Below are 18,688 nucleotides of genomic sequence, written 5' to 3'. Positions count from 1 at the left end.
GGGGCATTCCAGGTATCTTCAGTCACTCCAATGGCTGCTGCTTTCAGTGTAGATCTTTGTGAAAATAATGTTTTCTTTTTATGACTCCCCCTCCTTAAATTCAGCAAATTTGTTTCTCATTTATTTCTCATAGTTTTTGTTCTTTCTATATCACTATATCTATATCATCTATATATCTATATATATATATATCTATATCCTTTCGGTTGTTTAAAATAGCTATCTCATCTTGACTTTTTTTGGGAGGGCAAAAATTTGTTTTTTGTTTTTTTTTTGGGTCACTCCTGGTGGCACTCAGGGGTTACTCCTGGCTCCTTGCTCAGAAATTGCCCCTGGAAGGCTTCTGGGGACCATATGGGATGCCAGGAATTGAACCAGGCAGGGTCTGTACTGTGTTGGCCTTGTGCAAGGCAAACGCTGGACACTTGCCCCAGAACACTGTGTGGCCCCTATTTCAAATATGGTTTTGAACCATCAGAGTAAAAGTAAAGTATCTAAAATCATTGATTAGGTACAGGTTTATAGATACAGGAGTGGGATGAATTTATGGACATACATTATTGCAATTACTATGGTCACAGACATGGTGAAGCACAAGGCAGCTTGTGAAGTCTGAGTTACTCACCCCCAGCCTTCCTCCTTCCTCTTCTCTCTCACCCCATCGTTTCCTCCTTTCTGCTCTCCAGGTGGTGTCAAGTATCCACCTACCCAACAACAGCATACTGTGACTTTGACATATTTCTGTCTTCTGTCTGTTGTTCTTGTAGTTTTCCTGTTCATCTTACCTCCAGAACATTCTTTCTCACGTGACATTCCTGAATGACTGGGTAGTGGGCTGTGGGTGCCCATGATCTGTGGAGGTTCAGTGTATGTGCGTGTGTGCATATATTTGTGTACATGTGCGGACATATATGTGTGTGTGCATGCACACGTGTATATTCACTCTGTGTGGCTGCTTCCTTGAGTGTCCGGCCACTGTGACTCATTTTGCTCAGTGCTTTGACCGTTCCTCATTCAGGCTCATTTTCCGTCATTCTTCCCCCGCATGAAGGGAATGAGTCTTGCGTTTTCATCCAGCTGCAGTTAAGGAGCGAGGCTAAAACTCTCAACCCAGGACCTGTTCCTTTATGTTTACTGAATTACTTGGCAATTTCAAGACTCTTGATTCTCTTCTCTTTCTCTGGATTCGTAAATGTGACCTGGATGCCCTGGCTGGTCATTGCATAGTTCCTTCAACTGGTGACATAACCAGGGGATAGCCCTTTCTTGGGACTTCGCCAATCCCAGGGCCCTTTGGGGTTGCATTTGGCATTGTCATTGGTGGCCAATGGCTTCCAGAATGGAATTGACTGTGCCATGAAATATCATCCATCCAGGTTCAAGCCAAGAAGACTTGGTCTTGTTTGAGGATGTGAGATTCGTGTATTTTATTAGTTTTCCTCGGAAACCTGGGAACAAATCAGACCATACCTAAGGGGAGCAGTGCTGGGAGACCCAGCTCTGCCTTCTCATTCTACCTTCCCCCACCACATCATAGCACACCTTGCCCTTTGCTGGGTCTGCCCCCAGCTCTGTGGTGTTTTTACTTTGGACCCTTATTGAGGAACTGGAAGGTAGGAAATATTCTCTTTGAAGCAGACACATTTTGGACTGATTCATATGTTAGTACTTTTCAAATATGCTTGAGAAATCTACACTTTATTAGGACCAAGAAAGATTTCAAACTTCTTGATGCTTATGGCCTCTATTAGAAAATAATTGAATCAGTCTAGTCCTTAAACATTTATTGACTACTAGGTACTGTGTTAGACTCTGGAGAGCCAAAATGATTAAGACATGGTATTTATCCTCAGGAAATATTAATGAGAGACAGAGACAGATAGGGAGTGAGTGAGAGAGAAGCACAAACCAGACTGCTACAGGAGGTAGGCCTTGCATGAGATGATCAGGGCATGCTTCCTGGAGGCGGGGTTGTCCAAGGATGTCTCCCACAGAGGTAGCTGACAGGTGGAGGTGGCAGTGTGTTCTGGGGCCACAGAGGGAGGAGGGAATGACCTTGTGGGCACAGTACAGTGAGGGGTTCTGCCAAGGACACAGGGGTCATTCTGATAAGTGGGGTCAGCCCTGGGAAGTTGCTAGACCTCTTTAATTTCTTTAAAATTAAAAACATACAGGGGGCCAGAGCAATAGCACAGCTGTAGGGTGTTTGCCTGGCATGTGGCCAACACAGGACGGACCCTGGTTTGATTCCCCGCATCCCATAGTCCCGAGCCTGCCAGGAGTGATTTCAGAGCACAGAGCCAGGAATAACTCCTAAGAGTCGCTGGGCATGACCTCCCCCCCCCAAAAAAAAAACCCAAACCAAAACAAAAAAATTAAAAACATCCAGCATTAAGGGCCAGAGCTATAGCATAGTGGTAGGGCGTTTGCCTTGCACATTGCCAACACAGGAAGGTCCTGGTTCACTCTCTGTCATCCCATATGCAGGGTATTCAAACTCAATTTACCTGGGGGCCGCAGGAGGCAAAGTCAGGTGATCCTTGAGTGCAAAGTCAGTAGTAAGCTGTGAACATTGGGGGGTGTGACTCAAACAACTAAAACAAAACAAAACAAAAAAAGATTCCTCTAGGGCAGGGCTATAAAATGTTATACGGAGGGCTGCAAATGGCCCGCGGGCCGTGAGTTTGAGACCCCTGCTATATGGTTTCCCTGAGCCTACCAGGAGTGACTTCTGAGTGTAGAGCCAGGAGTAACCCTTGAACACTGCTGGGTGTGACCCAAAACAAAACAAAACAAAACAAAAAATTCAGCATTAGACCCTTTTCTCTGAGCAGCAGAGAGATGGCCAGTGGGCAGGACTAAGCCCAGAGATTTTTGAATTCCCCAAATATCCAGTGCCATGATTGTCCCCAAACTAGATAAACTAACAACCAGGTAAATACATAAATATACATAAGGGAGCACAGCAGGGAGAGCACTTGTCTTGCATGTAGCTATTTTTTTTCTCTTTCCTTCACTGATTTATTATTTATTTATTTTGTTTTTTGTTTTTGGGCCACACCTGGTGGCGCTCGGGGGTTATTCCTGGCTCTGCACTCAGAAACCACTCTTGGCAGTCTCGGGATCATAAGGGATGCTGGGAATCGAACCAAGATCCATTCTGTGTTAGCCGCGTGCACAGCACACACCTTACCACTGTGCTATTTTTCTGGTCCCTTCTTCACTGATTTAAACCAGCGTTTCTCAGCTGGGGATCTGGGCAGGGCTTGGTTATTCCAAGGATCACTGATGTAAAAATAAATCAGATAAAGTTGGGGGCTCCATGGCACAAGACTGAAGGGTCATGGTATAAAACCTGGGAGCCAGCTGGAGAACATAGGAGGAAGAAACAAGGCCTGAGGGGCCCTTTGCTGCTCAGAGAGAAAGATAGTGAGACAGGCTCCAGGGCTCTCTCCATGTCTGACATAAAGTGGAGCCCACACCTCTGGTCCTGTTCTCTCTCTTTTTTTTTTTTTGGCCACACCCATTTGATGCTCAGGGGTTACTCCTGGCTAAGTGCTCAGAAATTGCCCCTGGCTTGGGGGGACCATATGGGACGCAGGGGGATCAAACCGCGGTCCTTCCTTGGCTAGCGCTTGCAAGGCAGACAGACACCTTACCTCTAGCGCCACCTCACCAGCCCCTGGTCCTGTTCTCTCAAGCCCTCAAAGATAGTTTCTCCATGAAGGCCTAAAACAGGCGTTTCTATTTAATGCTGTGATGTCTTTCTTACACTTATTTTACCTTTATTGAGTAATTTGCATTTTACTTACATGCTGTGAAATATAGCCACTCTGTAGGTGAAAGCTTTTGGGAGGGTTATGCTTATTAATAATTTACGTGCTAATCAAGCAGATAAAAGGAAGTGAAGGAATAGCAATTCGACCAAGTGTGTTGTCATTCATGCCTGATCGTCAGATCCTGTCCTACCCAAAGTCAAGTATATTTATAGCATGTTAATCTGAGAAAACTCTTTGCAGGGTTTGCAGACCATCCGTGTTAAGTTACATCGGTCTGCCAGCAGAGGGCACCAGACATCCACTCAGGTCTTGTCCTTGGTCCTGCCCTTCAGTGTTGGTTCTTCACCCTTTGCCCTCCTGCACTGCACTCCTTTTCCTTCTATTTCTAATACTTAACATCATTAGCATTAAAATTCTTTTTTATAGTAAGCACTGAAATTTTCTCCGTAGCTAATTTTGGACTATCTACAAAGGACATTAAGACACCAATTTTACTTTTATTCATTGAGCCTTTTGCATTTAATGGGGTCATATTTTCAGAAATTATTTTAAAAGATCTGTATTTGGGGTAAAAGTGATAGGATAGCAGCAGGGCATTGCATGTGACCGACCCAGGTTCGATCCCCAGCATGACATATGGTTGTAGAGCACTACCAGGAATGATCCCTGAGTGCAGTAGAAGCGCTGAACACCTTTGGGTGTGGTCCCATAAAAAAACAAAACCACACCAAGATTTCTGTTCAGTAAGAGATTCTATCTAAAATATCCAAGAATAGAGTTTATGCTTAATTTCTTTTTTTCAGCAATATATTCTTAGTTAAGAATACTCAGTTCTTTACAGCACACTTTTAGAGTTTGTATTATAAATACAGTATTTACATAAATATTTTGTCAAATATATTGCTTACCAAAGAGTCTTCTTCTTTATATTGAAATTTAGGTTTAGTTTTGATGGTTTGGAAATGTGTCTGTCTCTGTGTGGGAGATATGGCATCTTCTAGTCTTAGCCGCCAGCTCTTGTTTCTGAGCAGACTCACATTTTAATAAAACAACTAAAGTCTTCTATTTTTATACTTTGGTGTTAAAGTCAGTTTATGTTGAATGCTCGTTGGCATAAATTGACTCTATGATTAGGTTAAAATCTGAGTTATGTGATTTTATAGTTCTATATTGGATTTAGTGCTCTTTCAGGAAAAATAAATTATTTTACTAGTAACTATAAAAGTAGCCTCAAAATCTGTGACAGTAAAAATGAAAACTTTAATAAATTAATAAGCCCTTAAATCAAGGACATTGAAGTGAGTGGTATGAAAGTGAGGATATTGCCAGCATTTAATATTTTTATGTCATAGGATATAATGAACTATACTTAATGTCATTTTATCATTGGTTTTAGGGGAAAGATCTATGAGCAGGAGTAAGATTTAGCCTAGCATATATTCCAGTATGTGGTGGCAATGAAATTGACAACATGGATGTATCAGTGAACATGTTTTCTTTGCAGATTGTTGTGTTGGGTTTTTGTTGTTGGTGGTGGTTGTTTGTTTTGTTATTTTTTGGTTATCACTGTGGATGTATGTCTCTTGAAAGCATGTGCTGAGAAAGGCTCATGTTGGAATAAGGACTCGTTTTCTTGAATTTTCACTTGAGACAATTTTAGTAGCTACTCAGTGTAATTGCTGAAGGCTTGCTATAATTGATGAGAAAGCAATTCAATAATTTCCCTCAATTGCTGCATTTTTGTTGCTTTCTGGGTCCACAGGTGGTGGTGCCTAACTCTGATCAGTAGTCACTCCCCGCTGTACTCTAGGGACCACATGATTCAGCGAGTGAATTGGGGCCATTAAAGTGAGTGGTGTAAAAGTGAGGGTAGTGCACATGGTCTTTTGAGCTCTGTCTCAGACACTCATTTCTCAAATTTTGCTATTTTTTTTTTTTGCATCACTCCCAGTGATGCTCAGGACTCATTATGTTTGACTCTGTGTTCAGGGTTCACTTCTGGCAGTGCTTGGGGACTTTATGTGGTGCTCAGGATTGAACCTGGGTCTTCCACATGGTTTTTTTGTTTTGTTTTGTTTTGTTTTGTTTTGGTTTTTGGGCCAAACTTGACAATGTTCAGGGGTTACTCCTAGCTCTGTGTTCAGATATCATTCTTAGCTTGGGGGACTGACCATATGGGATGCCAGGGATTGAACCCAAATTTGTCCTGGGTCAGCCCCATGCAAGGCAAACACTTCACCGCAGTGCTACTACTCTGGCCCCAAGGATCTTCCACATGCTACATGCAAGGCAAGTTCCCTGCCTACTAAACTCTCTTCAGCCTCTAATATTTAATATTTAAAGTTAGGTTATTAAGTATATAGGTTGGTTTTGCTAAACCTATATTTTTCCAGGTACAGAAATAGTGCAATATAATACATTTTTGATTTACAGTGAAAATGTCAAATCTATCTATATTAATAGCCTTTTAATTGGTTTTGGGACTGCTAGGGATCTCTCCTGGCAGTGCACAGGTTGCCAGGGATGGAACCTGGGCTGGCATCAAGCAAGATAAAGCCTTTGCCTACTCTCTCCCTCCGGCCCTTCATAGCCTTTGGAATAATTGCATGTGTGTCTTTTGCATTTATCATTGAGTGTTACTAGCAAATTTGAGATCTTTTTATTGGTATGTGCCTTAGGATTAAGCTTTCCCTATTGGCCTCTTTTTTTTTTTTTTTTTTTTTTTTTTTTTAGTGGGCAGGGGGCAGGTAACACCCAATTATCTTCAAGGCTCATTCCTGGCTTTGGCTTTGAGCTCAGGGATCACTTCTAGTTATGGTCCAGGGACCTTCTGGGATTATAAGGGATTGAACAAGAGTTGGTCAATGTATCCACTGTACCAGAATATACCAGCTATCTAGTGTATCCGGTGGTAGGGCATTCGCCTTGCATGCAGCAAACCCAGGATGGACCCGGGATTGATCCTCAGCATCCTATATAGTTCCCACCCCACCATGAGCCAAGTTCAATTTCTGAGTACAGAGCCAGGAGTAACCCTGCGTGCCACTGGGTGAGGCCTAAAAACAAAGAACAAAATAAAAAACAGATATTCATTGTATCCAGTATATATAGATAGATATATACCAGATAACCTATGTATCCACCCTATTTGCTGTACCACTGTATCCAGCTCCCCTTATTGGCTTTTATAAGGTTCATTTTTAGTTTAGCTTTTCTTTTGGTTGGGGTACACCCAACAATGCTAAGGGGTTACTCCTGGCTCTGCTTTACTCAGAAATCACTCCTGGTGGGCCTAGATGACTGAGTCAGAGATATTTAGTACCAGAAAGAGCAGTAAAGTGCAGTGCCTTGAAGGGACTGGTCACACTAACATAGACTAAACAGAGCCAAAACATCGGGGTTTGCAATGTAGAGGAGATGCACCATGTTATGGGAGCTGAATTTGTAGATTTTCTCTTAAAACAGTAAAAGAAAAAAATGGATAAGGGAGCAGAATTAGGATCAGATGGAAGAGGCAGGATTGCTGTAGAGCAGAGGAATTTTGAACAAGGTAAACGGGAAGATGGGTGGTGCAGTAGGGGAACAACTGAGCAGAGAGGTTTGTTTCACAGTGAGAAGCAAGGACCACAGATACTGGGCTGAGAATTCTGCGTCCTATTCTATAGCTGATTTTCTACGATGAGGTTTCATATATATACCCTTTAAGGAAGGTATAGAAATAAAATGAAAATCTTTCGTCCCTTCCCAAAAGAGAATTACTGGACATTTCATGTATATTTTCCCAATGTTTCTTGCCACTTCAAGGAAAGTTAGTGCCTGCAAAACCTTAACAATGTTTCTTAATTGTTTACACCATTTTATCTATTTCCAGTTTTAAAAAATGAATATTGTATCACTGACTATCTGTGTTCTCTGACTGTTTAGAATAGGCTTCTAGTAATAAAGGTACTGAATTAAATGATCTAAAGGGCTCACTTTTTTTTTTTTTTTTTTTGCCAAATTCCACTTCCAAAGGAGTCTGCTGGCTAAATTTCAGCCTTCATTGTGTGAGTTTGACTTGAATTCTCCTCCTGACTAAGTTTTTCAATGTTTAAAATGTTTACTGTTGGCTGATTTTATAAATGACATTTGTGGTCTTTTTTTCTTTCTTTCTTTTTTTTTGGGGGAGGGGCACACCTGGTGATGCTCAGGGGTTACTCCTGGCTATGTGCTCAGAAATTGCTCCTGGCTTGGGGGACCATATGGAACACTGGGGGATCGAACCGTGATCCGTCCTAGGCTAGCACGGGCAAGGCAAATGCCTATGGCTTGCGCCACCATTCTGGCCCCATTTGTGGTCATTTTTAATTGTTATTCCCTTGACAAATAGTCTGAACATGCTTCTATATATGTTTCTGTCTTTTGCTGTGAATTGTTCCTGCCTCTACAATAATTCTCACTTTTACATGGGCTTTACTACTTTTCTCACTGATTTTAAAGAAACCTTTACATAGATTCTTCATCGATTCTGGTACATTTCACTTGCTTTTGGATGTTTTTGTAATAGTGAATTCTAATTATAGGTATATGTGGCAAATTATTTCTCATCCTAAGAAGAAATGTATATTTTTGATTTCCTTAGTGATCTCTGATAGTGCGAGGTTGTTTTCTCTTTTTTTTTTTAAGAAGGGGGGGGCATAATTAGATTTATACTTTAGAAAATAGAAGCCTGGGCCCATGGAGGGGCACTAAGGTGGTGAGATGGGGGTGGCATGAAACAGTAGAAACTTGTTTTTTTTTGGTTTTTGGGTCACGCCCGACCGTGCTCAGGGATTACTCCTGGTTCTATGCTCAGAAATCACCCCTGGCAGGCACAGGGGACCTGGGATGCTGGGATTCGAACCACCGTCCTTCTGCATGCAAGGCAAATGCCTTACCTCCATGCTATCTCTCCGGCCCCAAAACAGTAGAAACTTTTAAGAGGAGAAAAGCTGGGATGTGAGTGTGGGACTAATGGTGGTTTGGCAAGAAAGGAAGAGGAGGTGCACTGATGATGGATTGGGGTTTCTGGTAGTGCAGTGGGTTTAGTGGGAGGGTGGAGGTTGGGCCATTTCAGTCTGAGAAACTGACACTCCAATAGGAAACTTTTAGAATCAGCATTGAAACACATTCAGAGACTGGTCTGGTCAACCATGGAAAAGTAGGGAGTCACAGACAGAGGGAGACCCAGTTCTCAGGGCAGCAGATGAGAAAGTGGACAAGGAGGAGGAGATTTAGAAGACTCACAGGTAGGGACTGTGAGGTGTAGCTTGTTTAAAGGTTTTTTTCCCTTAATATCTTTCTTCTCTTTGCTCTTCTCTCCTCTCTTCTTGCCAGCAAAATCAATGTCAGATACTGCAAAGAGATTAAGGAAGAGAGGGACTGGAGAGAATTTCCATTGGGTTCAGTCTACTATTTTCAATAAATTTGACTACAAGGGCAGTGAAGAGAGAGAGACAGAAGTGGGAGGTTAGTCAGAGGATAATCCTCCCCTTCGCCCCCTGCCCTCAATGAATCTACACTGAGGGAATGTTCTTTATCAAGGGAATGGACTCTGGACAAGGATGAGTTGAAAGTAAATTAGAAAAAAATAGGGATTTACAGAGCAGACATTTGAAAGGATGAATAGCTGTGATACATGTGTCATTCTATTAGGTGAAAACAGTAGCTCCTTCTCAAAAGTAGAATTTGCATACAATTATTTGAGATGCCTTTTCATCTATTAAATTATTGTTAAATCTGTTAAATTATTTGAGATACCTTTTAATCTGTTCTAGGAATCTTAAGCCCTCTTATTTCTTGTTTTAAACAAATTAATCTACAAGCTTATCATTGTTCATGCCAGTGTTTGTATTTTCTTTCCATGTTGCTGAATGGCAAAGTTGGTATATTCCTTTTGATGATATAAATACCCTGAAAGATAATTTAATGAGTGTTTGAATTCCTTTGATTTCGCATTTGCTAATGAATGCATAAGATTACATTTTACTTTCCATGATGACCCATCTTTTAAACATATTCATTGCAGGGAAATTTACCTAAATATTCCCATAACTCCCTGATGGTTCAAGCAATAAAGACCAACTTAACAGACCCGGACATCCATGTGCTTTTCTTTGATGTGGAAGCGCTGATTATTCAACTCCTGACCGAAGAAGCCTCTAGGCCGAATACTGCGCTTATTTCCCCTGAGAATTTACAGAAAGCATCTGGCAGCTCCGACAAAGGGGGCTCTTTTCTAACTGGAAAACGTGCTGCGGTCCTCTTCCAACAAGTCAAAGAAACCATCAAAGAGAACATCAAGGAGCACCTCCTGGATGATGAGGATGAGGATGAAGAGCTGATGCGGCAGCGACGGGAGGAGAGTGATCCTGAGTATCGAGCTAGCAAGTCTAAGCCACTGACGCTCTTGGAGTACAACCTGACCATGGACACGGCCAAACTGTTCATGTCCTGCCTGCATGCCTGGGGCCTCAACGGTGTGCTGGATGACGTGTGTCTTGAGCGCCTGGGCATGCTGAAGCCTCACTGCACTGTGTCATTTGGGCTCCTGTCCAGAGGTGGCCACATGTCGCTGATGCTCCCGGGTCATAATCAGGCTGCTCTCAGACTGTCCACAGAGGGAGTAGGAAAGGGGACTTACGGAGTGTCCCGTGCCGTCACCACCCAGCATCTCCTGTCCATCATCTCTCTGGCCAATACCTTAATGAGTATGACCAATGCAACTTTCATTGGTGATCACATGAAGAAGGGCCCTGCCAGGTGTGACCATGATGGTTTGACTTTTACTATTAGACTTTAAAACAAAAAAAAATCTGTCTTTTTTTTTTTTGAACTGTCTTTTTTTCCCTCCAGCTTTATAGTCTAAATTTTTGTATTACTTCAGTGTTTTGCCTTTAAATTTTAAGACACGGTTTACATGTTTTGAAGTAGAATAGAATAATAGTTTTATTGATACTGACAGAGGCAGTGATAGAGATACTTTTAGTAGCTATTCAGAATTTAGAGTAACTAGGTCACGGTTCAGATTTAATAGATGAGCTATAGATTTTGTCTTTTGTAAATATTATCTTAGTATTTAGATCTGTTTACATATGCATTGTAATTCCATCCAAAATGATTATTCAGTTAAATGCTTCTCCTTGTGACAGATAATGAGTAGTATATGCTCAGTGATTGACTTCAGAATTTGGTGAGACATATAGCCAGAAGTTTTCTCTGGGAAAAGAGATAACAATTTTTAAAGTGCAGAAGAGGACTACTATAACATTTCTAGAATACATAACCTAAATCATAATTTTCTTCCCTTGGAAATCATGAGGACAGCTTTTGAAACTATGGCTTTATTATACAGTGTTGAGAATTGACCACATTAACATAAAAAAAATCTAGCAACTACTTAAGTAGCCCTTAACTTTTCTCTGGCTGTTTTGAAAGATCTTCCAAATACTGTCTCACTGATTCTCAGAATCCCAAAGGAGGTGACCTTATTTCTCTTCATTTAACTTAAGAAATGGTCTGAGATATGGAGAGGTGATGATACTTGTTCAAGGACGAACAACCAGTAAGTGGTAGAGCCAGACTACGAATTCAGGCATTCTGCCTAGAGAGTCCAAGGATTCTTGGAGCTGGATTGGTAGTACACTGGGTAGGGCACTTGCTTTGCCTGTGGCCAACCTGCCTTTGATCCCCAGCACCAACTCTGGTCATTCCAGCTCCACCAGAAGTGATCCCTAAGAACAGGCAGGAGTAAGCTGACACCACCACTGGGTATAGTCCCCAAACCTCAAACCTTAAACCAACAGTTGTCAATGTCTTCTTAACTTCTGATCTGGGTAATGCCTACTTTTCAACTCAGTATAGAGTTCCACGGAGTCATTTGGGACAAGATACAGGACAAACTGATCTTAAAAACTGTAGGATACACTTAAAAAGAAAAAATTTGGGGGCCAGAGCAATAGCACAGCAGTAGAGTATTTGCCTTGCACGCGGCTGACCCAGGACAGAACTGGGATCTACCCCCAGCATCCTATATGGTCCCCCAAGTCAGGAGTGATTTCTGAGCTTATAGCCAGGAATAACTCCTGAGCATCACTGGGTGTGCCCCCCCCCAAAAAAATTGTCAGTGATAGTGCCTTAGTGGCTCATACGTATTTCTTAAAAATAGAATAAGGGGGCCGGGCGGTGGCGCTGGAGGTAAGGTGCCTGCCTTACCTGCGCTAGCCTAGGAGACGGACCGCGGTTCGATCCCCCGGCGTCCCATATGGTCCCCCAAGCCAGGAGCGACTTCTGAGCGCATAGCCAGGAGTAACCCCTGAGCGTTACCGGGTGTGGCCCAAAAAATAGATAAAAAAAAATAGAATAAGGTATACAGTCTAAATAGTAAAACTTGCTGCTTTGAGATGGAAAGTGTTGATAGGTACACAACAAAATCTTTTTCTGGAATATCAAAATGAGCAGGTTTTCTGTGTTTATTTTATATTTAGTTAGGTGCTAGAGCATTTATTATTCTAAGTGACTCTGGAGACTTGGAAATATGAATGTTTATATACATGTATTACCCCACTCCTTTCTTTTTCTTTTTAAAGGCCACCTAGACCAAGCACCCCAGACCTGTCTAAGGGAAGGGGTTCCCCGGCAGCTTCCAGTAATGTCGGGCAAGGACAGATCAAACAAGGTAAAATGAAATCTTTCTTAATAGAGTGATCTCAAAGGGGAAACAGTATTACAAACCAGTGTGCAGCTGGAGAGATAGCATAGAGGTAGGGTGTTGGCCTTGCATGCAGAAGGACGGTGGTTCAAATTCCAGCTTCCCATATGGTCCCCCGAGCCTGCCAGGAGCAATTTCTGAGATAGAACCAGGAGTAACCCCTGAGCGCAGCCGGGTGTGACCCCCAAAACAAAGAAACTAACAACAACAAAAAAAAAACAGTGTGCACAGTGGTGGCAGGGTGCTGGCAGTTGGTGACAGGGGTGCGGAGGGAAGACAGTAGGCCTCAGACACTCATTAATCTTGTAAATTAATTAATGTTGTAAATCATGACACTGCAACTTAGAAAAACATGTCTTAGATGTATGATGTCTTATTTTGTATGCCATTAATTACTATTTCAGCTGCTTCCTTTCAAATTCTAATATCACAAAGTACAGTTTGAAGGGTAAAGTGGGGATGTTGAAATGTGCCTATGTATATTCTTTATGGGAAATGCTTCCACCCTGTCAAGTTGATTAGAAATGCTTTGCTTTAAATTATTTTTTATTGAACTAATATTGCTTTTGTAGTACATTGTGTTCATTTAAAAATCCGATTCCACCTACCACAATGCTGCTGACCACTTTTGCCTAGTTTAACATCCTTTTGCTTTCCCAATTCTTCTGATAATCAGTTGTTTAGTTTTATGACCTAAATGTTTATTATATTTAGTTCATTCATTTTTCAGTTGTTAATGCTTTTTATTTTGTGTGAATCCATGTGTGAAATCATATGGTGATCCTTTTCCCCATATGACTTATTTCGCTAGCATAATACCATGTCCATCCCTGTGGCTGAAAATTGGCAGGCTTGACCTTTTATTTCTTTTCTCTTTTGCTTTCTGTAGCTAAGTAGGATTTTATTGTGTATACATACTGCATTTTCCTTATCTGACATGCTAATCAACACTTTGTTTCCATCTCTTGGCTGTTATAAAGAATGCTGCAATGAGTGTGGCACGTGTAGATCTTTATAAATTGGTGTTTTCATGTTCTTTGGGTAAAGGCCTTAAAGCAGGATAAGTGGGTATAATGAAGTGGGTTTTTTTTTGGGGGGTGCTTGAGCCACATCTGGTGATGCTCAGGGGTTACTCCTGGCTGTGCACTCAAAAATTGCTCCTGAGGGCCCTCTAGAGCAGTGGTGCAAGCGGCAAGGCATCTGCTTTGCCCATGCTAGCTTAGGATGGACCGCCGTTCGATCCCCCGACGTCTCGTATGGTCCCCCAAAGCCAGGAGCGATTTCTGAGCGCATAGCCAGAGTAACTCCTGAGCGTCACCAGGTGTGGCTCAAAAACCAAAAAAAGAAAAAAAGAATAAAAAGAAATTGCTCCTGGCTTAGGGGACCATATGGGACGCTGGGGGTCAAGCCCAGGTTTGTCCTGGGTCAGCCTCATGCAAGGCAAACACCTTACCACTGTGCCATTGCTTTGGTCCTAGAATGAAGTTTTACTGACATGAACATTCAGTTCTGAATCTGAAGAGACATAACTAGTATATAATCATAACATTTTGTTTGTCTTGGATTGTGAAAAAGGAGAAAATTTACTATAGTTCTTATATAAATATAGACAGTGACATTAAAATAGGTCACATTTTAGAAATGAATAAGTATATTTTGCATAATTGTATTGCATTTGACCTATTTTTGTTGTTGCTATTTTGTTTTATTTGGGTCACAACCAGCAGTGCTCAGGGGTTATGTCTGGCTCTGCTCTCAGAAATTATTCCTGGCAGGCTCAGGGGACCATATGGGATACCAGGGATTGAACCCAGGTTGGCTGTCTGCAAGGCAAACACCCATTCCCTCTTTGCTATTGCCCTATCCCATTTTGACCCAATTTTTATGCATAAAGAGTACCCTAATTTTGAGAATACTAGTATCTTATGTGTAACTGAACTTCAAAACCCTATCTACTAAAAACTTTTTTTTTGTTTTGGGCCAAATGTGGTCATGCTAAGGGCTTATGCCTGGCCCTATGCTCAGAAATTATTCCTGGCAGTGTTTGGAGTATTTGGCAAGTAAGTTGACGGTACTTGAGAAGTCATAAGTGGAATCATAGGGATTTCAAATTTATAAATACAGTTTTCCTCTTTAAATGACTAAGTACATTTAATGAACCTGTTATGCTTTAAAAATGTATATTTTTAAAAGTATATATTTCATATTGCAGTAAATTGTGCACTTGTCAGGTTATTTTGATTTAATGTACCAAACAATTCTTAATATGCATTTGAATTTAATTAGAACAGTTTTAATTAAAGAAACATGATTAAGCTATTGATAGTTGAGTTTTAGACATATAATGTTCTAGCACCAATCCCACCACCAGTTTCTGAGGTTCCAACAACCTCCGTAGTCTGCCATCTTGACAGAAATTAATATGTATTTTTAATTTTATAAATACTTATTTTAACCTGTTTCATTTCTCCTCTGGAGCTCCTTCTCGCTTTCCTTCCTTCCTTCCTTCCTTCCTTCCTTCCTTCCTTCCTTCCTTCCTTCCTTCCTTCCTTCCTTCCTTCCTTCCTCCTTCCTTCCTTCCTTCCTTCCTTCCTTCCTTCCTTCCTTCCTCCCCTCCTTCCTTCTTCCCTTTGGTTCTTTCCTTTCTTCTGTCCTTCCTTCTTCCTCTGTCTTCCCTCCCTTCTTCCCTTCTGTCCTTCCTTACTTTCTTTTTCTCTCCTCCCTCCCCCCCACTCCCTTCCTTTTGTTCTTCCTTCTTTCTTCCTGCCCTTTCTTCCTTTTTCCCTTCTTTCCCCCCTCCTTCCTTTTTCCCTTTTGTTCTTCTTTCCTCCCTTCTGTTCTTTCTTCCTTCTTCCCTTCTATCTTACTTCCCTCCCTCCCTCCCTTCCTTCCTTCCTTCCTTCCTTCCTTCCTTCCTTCCTTCCTTCCTTCCTTCCTTCCTCCCTCCCTCCCTCCCTCCCTCCCTCCCTCCCTCCCTCCCTCCCTTCCTTCCTTCCTTCCTTCCTTCCTCCTTCCTTCCTTCCTTCCTTCCTTCCTTCCTTCCTTCCTTCCTTCTTCCCTTTGGTTCTTTCCTTTCTTCTGTCCTTCCTTCTTCCTCTGTCTTCCCTCCCTTCTTCCCTTCTGTCCTTCCTTACTTTCTTTTTCTCTCCTCCCTCCCCCACCACTCCCTTCCTTTTGTTCTTCCTTCTTTCTTCCTGCCCTTTCTTCCTTTTTCCCTTCTTTCCCCCCTCCTTCCTTTTTCCCTTTTGTTCTTCTTTCCTCCCTTCTGTTCTTTCTTCCTTCTTCCCTTCTATCTTACTTCCCTCCCTCCCTCCCTCCCTCCCTCCCTTCCATCCTTCCTTCCTTCCTTCCTTCCTTCCTTCCTTCCTTCCTTCCTTCCTTCCTTCCTTCCTTCCTTCCTTCCTTCCTCCCTCCCTCCCTCCCTCCCCCTCCCTCCCTCCCTCCCTCCCCCCTCCCTCCCTCCCTCCCCCTCCCCTCCCTCCCCCCCCCTCCCTCCCTCCCCCCTCCCCCCTCCCTCCCCCTCCCTCCCCCCTTCCTTCCTTCCTTCCTTCCTTCCTTCCTTCCTTCCTTCCTTCCTTCCTTCCTTCCTTCCTTCCTTCCTTCCTTCCTTCCTTCCTTCCTTCCTTCCTTCCTTCCTTCCTTTTCTCCTCCCTTCCATTCCCTCCATTTTGTTATTCTTTCTTCCGTCCCTTCCTTCCTTCCTCCCTTTTCCTCCCTACCTCCCTTCTGTCTTTCCTTCCTCCTTCCCTCCTGTCCTCTTTTCCTCTCTTCCCTCCCTTTCTTTTTTCTCCTTTCTTCCCTCCCGTCCTCCCTTCCTTCCTTCCTCTTTTCCTTCTAGCAATACTAGAACAGCTATCCCTGTCCCTGTACTCAGTGGGATCAAACCCAAGCCTCCCACGTGCAGAACCTGAGCTCAGCCTTCTGTTACTTTACTGGTCCTTATTTGGTATATTTCAAAGCTCTCTTGTTAGGTGCATAAATCTTTTTTTTTGGGGGGGGGGAAGCACACTCAGTGACACTCAGGAGTTACTCATGGCTATGCACTCAGAAATTGTTCCTGGCTTGAGGGACTATATGGGATGCTGGGGGATTGAACCATAATCCGTCTTAGGCTAGCGCGGGCAAGGCAGGTGCCTTACTGCTTGTACCATCACTCTGGCCCTCTTTTCATAAATCTTAAGAAATGTTATTTCACACAGAGACTGCACACATCACAAAGAACAAGAACAATCAGTGCTGGCGGGGATGTGGAGAGAAAGGAACTCTATTCACTGCTGGTGGGAATGTTGTCTAGTGTATCCCTTATGGAAAACAATATGGAGATTCTTCAATAAACTGGAAACTGAGCTCCCATTTGATCCAGCTATACTACTCCTAGGGATATACCCTTGGAACACAAAAATTCAATACAAAAATCTCTTCCTCACACCTATATTCATCACAGCACTTTTTCACAATAGCCAGACTCTGGAAACAACCAAGATGCCCTTCAATAGATGAATGGCTAAAGAAACTGTGGTACATATATTTTTTACAATGGGATATTAAGCAGCTGTCAGGAGAGATGAAGTTATGAAATTTTCCTGTACATGGATGTACATGGAATCTATTATGTTGAGTGAAATAAGTCAGAGGGAGATAGAGAGAGATACAGAATAGTCTCACTCATCTATGGGTTTTAAGAAAAATTAGACATTGAAATAATTCCCAGAGTTGAGGGCCTGAAGGACTGGTTCAAGATATGAAGCTCACCACAAAAAGTGGTGAGTGCAGTTAGAGAAATAACTATGCTGAGAACTATCATAACAATGTCAGTGAGTGAGGAATGTAGAGGACCTGACTCAAATGCAGATGGGGGCGGGGGAGGGAAGAGATGGTGGCACTGGTGATGGGAAGGTTGCACTGGTGAAGGGGGATATTCTTGTTATGACTGAAACCCAACTACAATTATGTTTGTATTTACAGTGTTTAAATAAAGAAATTATTTAATTAAATAAAGAAATATTTCATTATTGCTATGAAGTTACCCTTTTATCTTTGCTAATATCCTTTACATTTAGGCCTACTTTGATTATACTAATATAGTCTTGATTTGTATAGCAGATTGGTTTTTTTTCATTTTCCATTTTTTTTAACTTTTCACCTTTTGGGGACTTTACAATTTACTTTGGTAAACAATATGATCATTTAAAATTATTAATATTTTCTAATTATTGATATGGTTAGTTTTGGCCTATATAATTCTTGTTCAATTTGTTCTTTGTTTCCTATTTTCTTTCCTTTTTTTTTTTTTTTTGGTTTTTGGTTTTTGGACCACACCTGGTAGCGCTCAGGGGTTACTCCTGACTATGCGCTCAGAAATTTCTCCTGCCTTGGGGACCATATGGAATGCCAAAGGATCAAACCACGGTCCATACTAGGCTAGCACAGGTAAGGCAGACGCCTTACCACTTGCACAACTACTCTGGCCCCTGCTTCCTATTTTCTTTCTCTCTTGTCTTTTATATTAGTATAATATTTTTGTGATTATACTTTATTTTTTCTTTTTTACTTAAAAGCTAATTTTTAATTGTTTTGATAGTTCAAAATTTCAAATCTATACATTTAACTTATATAGTATACCTTCAAGTGATATTATATCACCTGACATTTATGTTATTTAAGTTCTAAATATTATCTTTATTTAAACATTGTGAGTACAAACATGATTGTAGTTGGGTTTCAGTCATAAATAGAACATGGCCACCTTCACCAATGCCACATTCCCATCGCCATTGCCTATATCCATACTCCCCCCCAACCCCCCCACCCCACCCCCTGCTGCCTGTATTTGAGACAGGTTTTCTACTTCTTTCATTCATTGACATTGTTATGATAGTTCTCAGTGTAGTTATTTCTTCTTTTTTTTTTTTAACTTTATTTATTGATTGATTGGTCTTTGGGCCATACTCAGTTGTGCTCAGAGGTTACTCCTGGCTCTGCACTCAGAAATTGCCCCTGACAGGCTGGGGGACCTCAGTGTAGTTAGCTCTCTAATTGGTGAGCTTCATATCATGAGCTGGTCCTTTTGGCCTTCATCTCTTGGAATAATTTCAATAATGTCTTTTTTTTAAATAATATCTTTATTTAAATACTGTGATTGCAAACATGATTGTACTTGGATTTCAGTCACAAAAATAAC

At 41.8% G+C, this 18,688-nt stretch overlaps 1 protein-coding gene across 3 annotated transcripts in view; it reads left to right on the top strand.

The window, feature by feature from the left end:
- WDR7 (WD repeat domain 7) overlaps positions 1 to 18,688 on the top strand; it is a 383,220-nt gene that overhangs the window by 89,725 nt on the left and 274,807 nt on the right. For all 3 annotated transcript variants that reach the window (XM_049782166.1, XM_049782164.1, XM_049782165.1), the window contains exons 15-16: positions 9,826 to 10,559; positions 12,386 to 12,474. In XM_049782166.1, the coding sequence (XP_049638123.1) occupies positions 9,826 to 10,559; positions 12,386 to 12,474 (823 nt within the window). The remainder of the gene's footprint in view (positions 1 to 9,825; positions 10,560 to 12,385; positions 12,475 to 18,688) is intronic.

This window comes from Suncus etruscus, chromosome 10 (genome assembly GCF_024139225.1).
Source record: "Suncus etruscus isolate mSunEtr1 chromosome 10, mSunEtr1.pri.cur, whole genome shotgun sequence".
Taxonomy (NCBI): domain Eukaryota; kingdom Metazoa; phylum Chordata; class Mammalia; order Eulipotyphla; family Soricidae; genus Suncus; species Suncus etruscus.
Note: the sequence above shows the minus strand (reverse complement) of the source record. Positions and strands in the feature narration are given on the sequence as shown.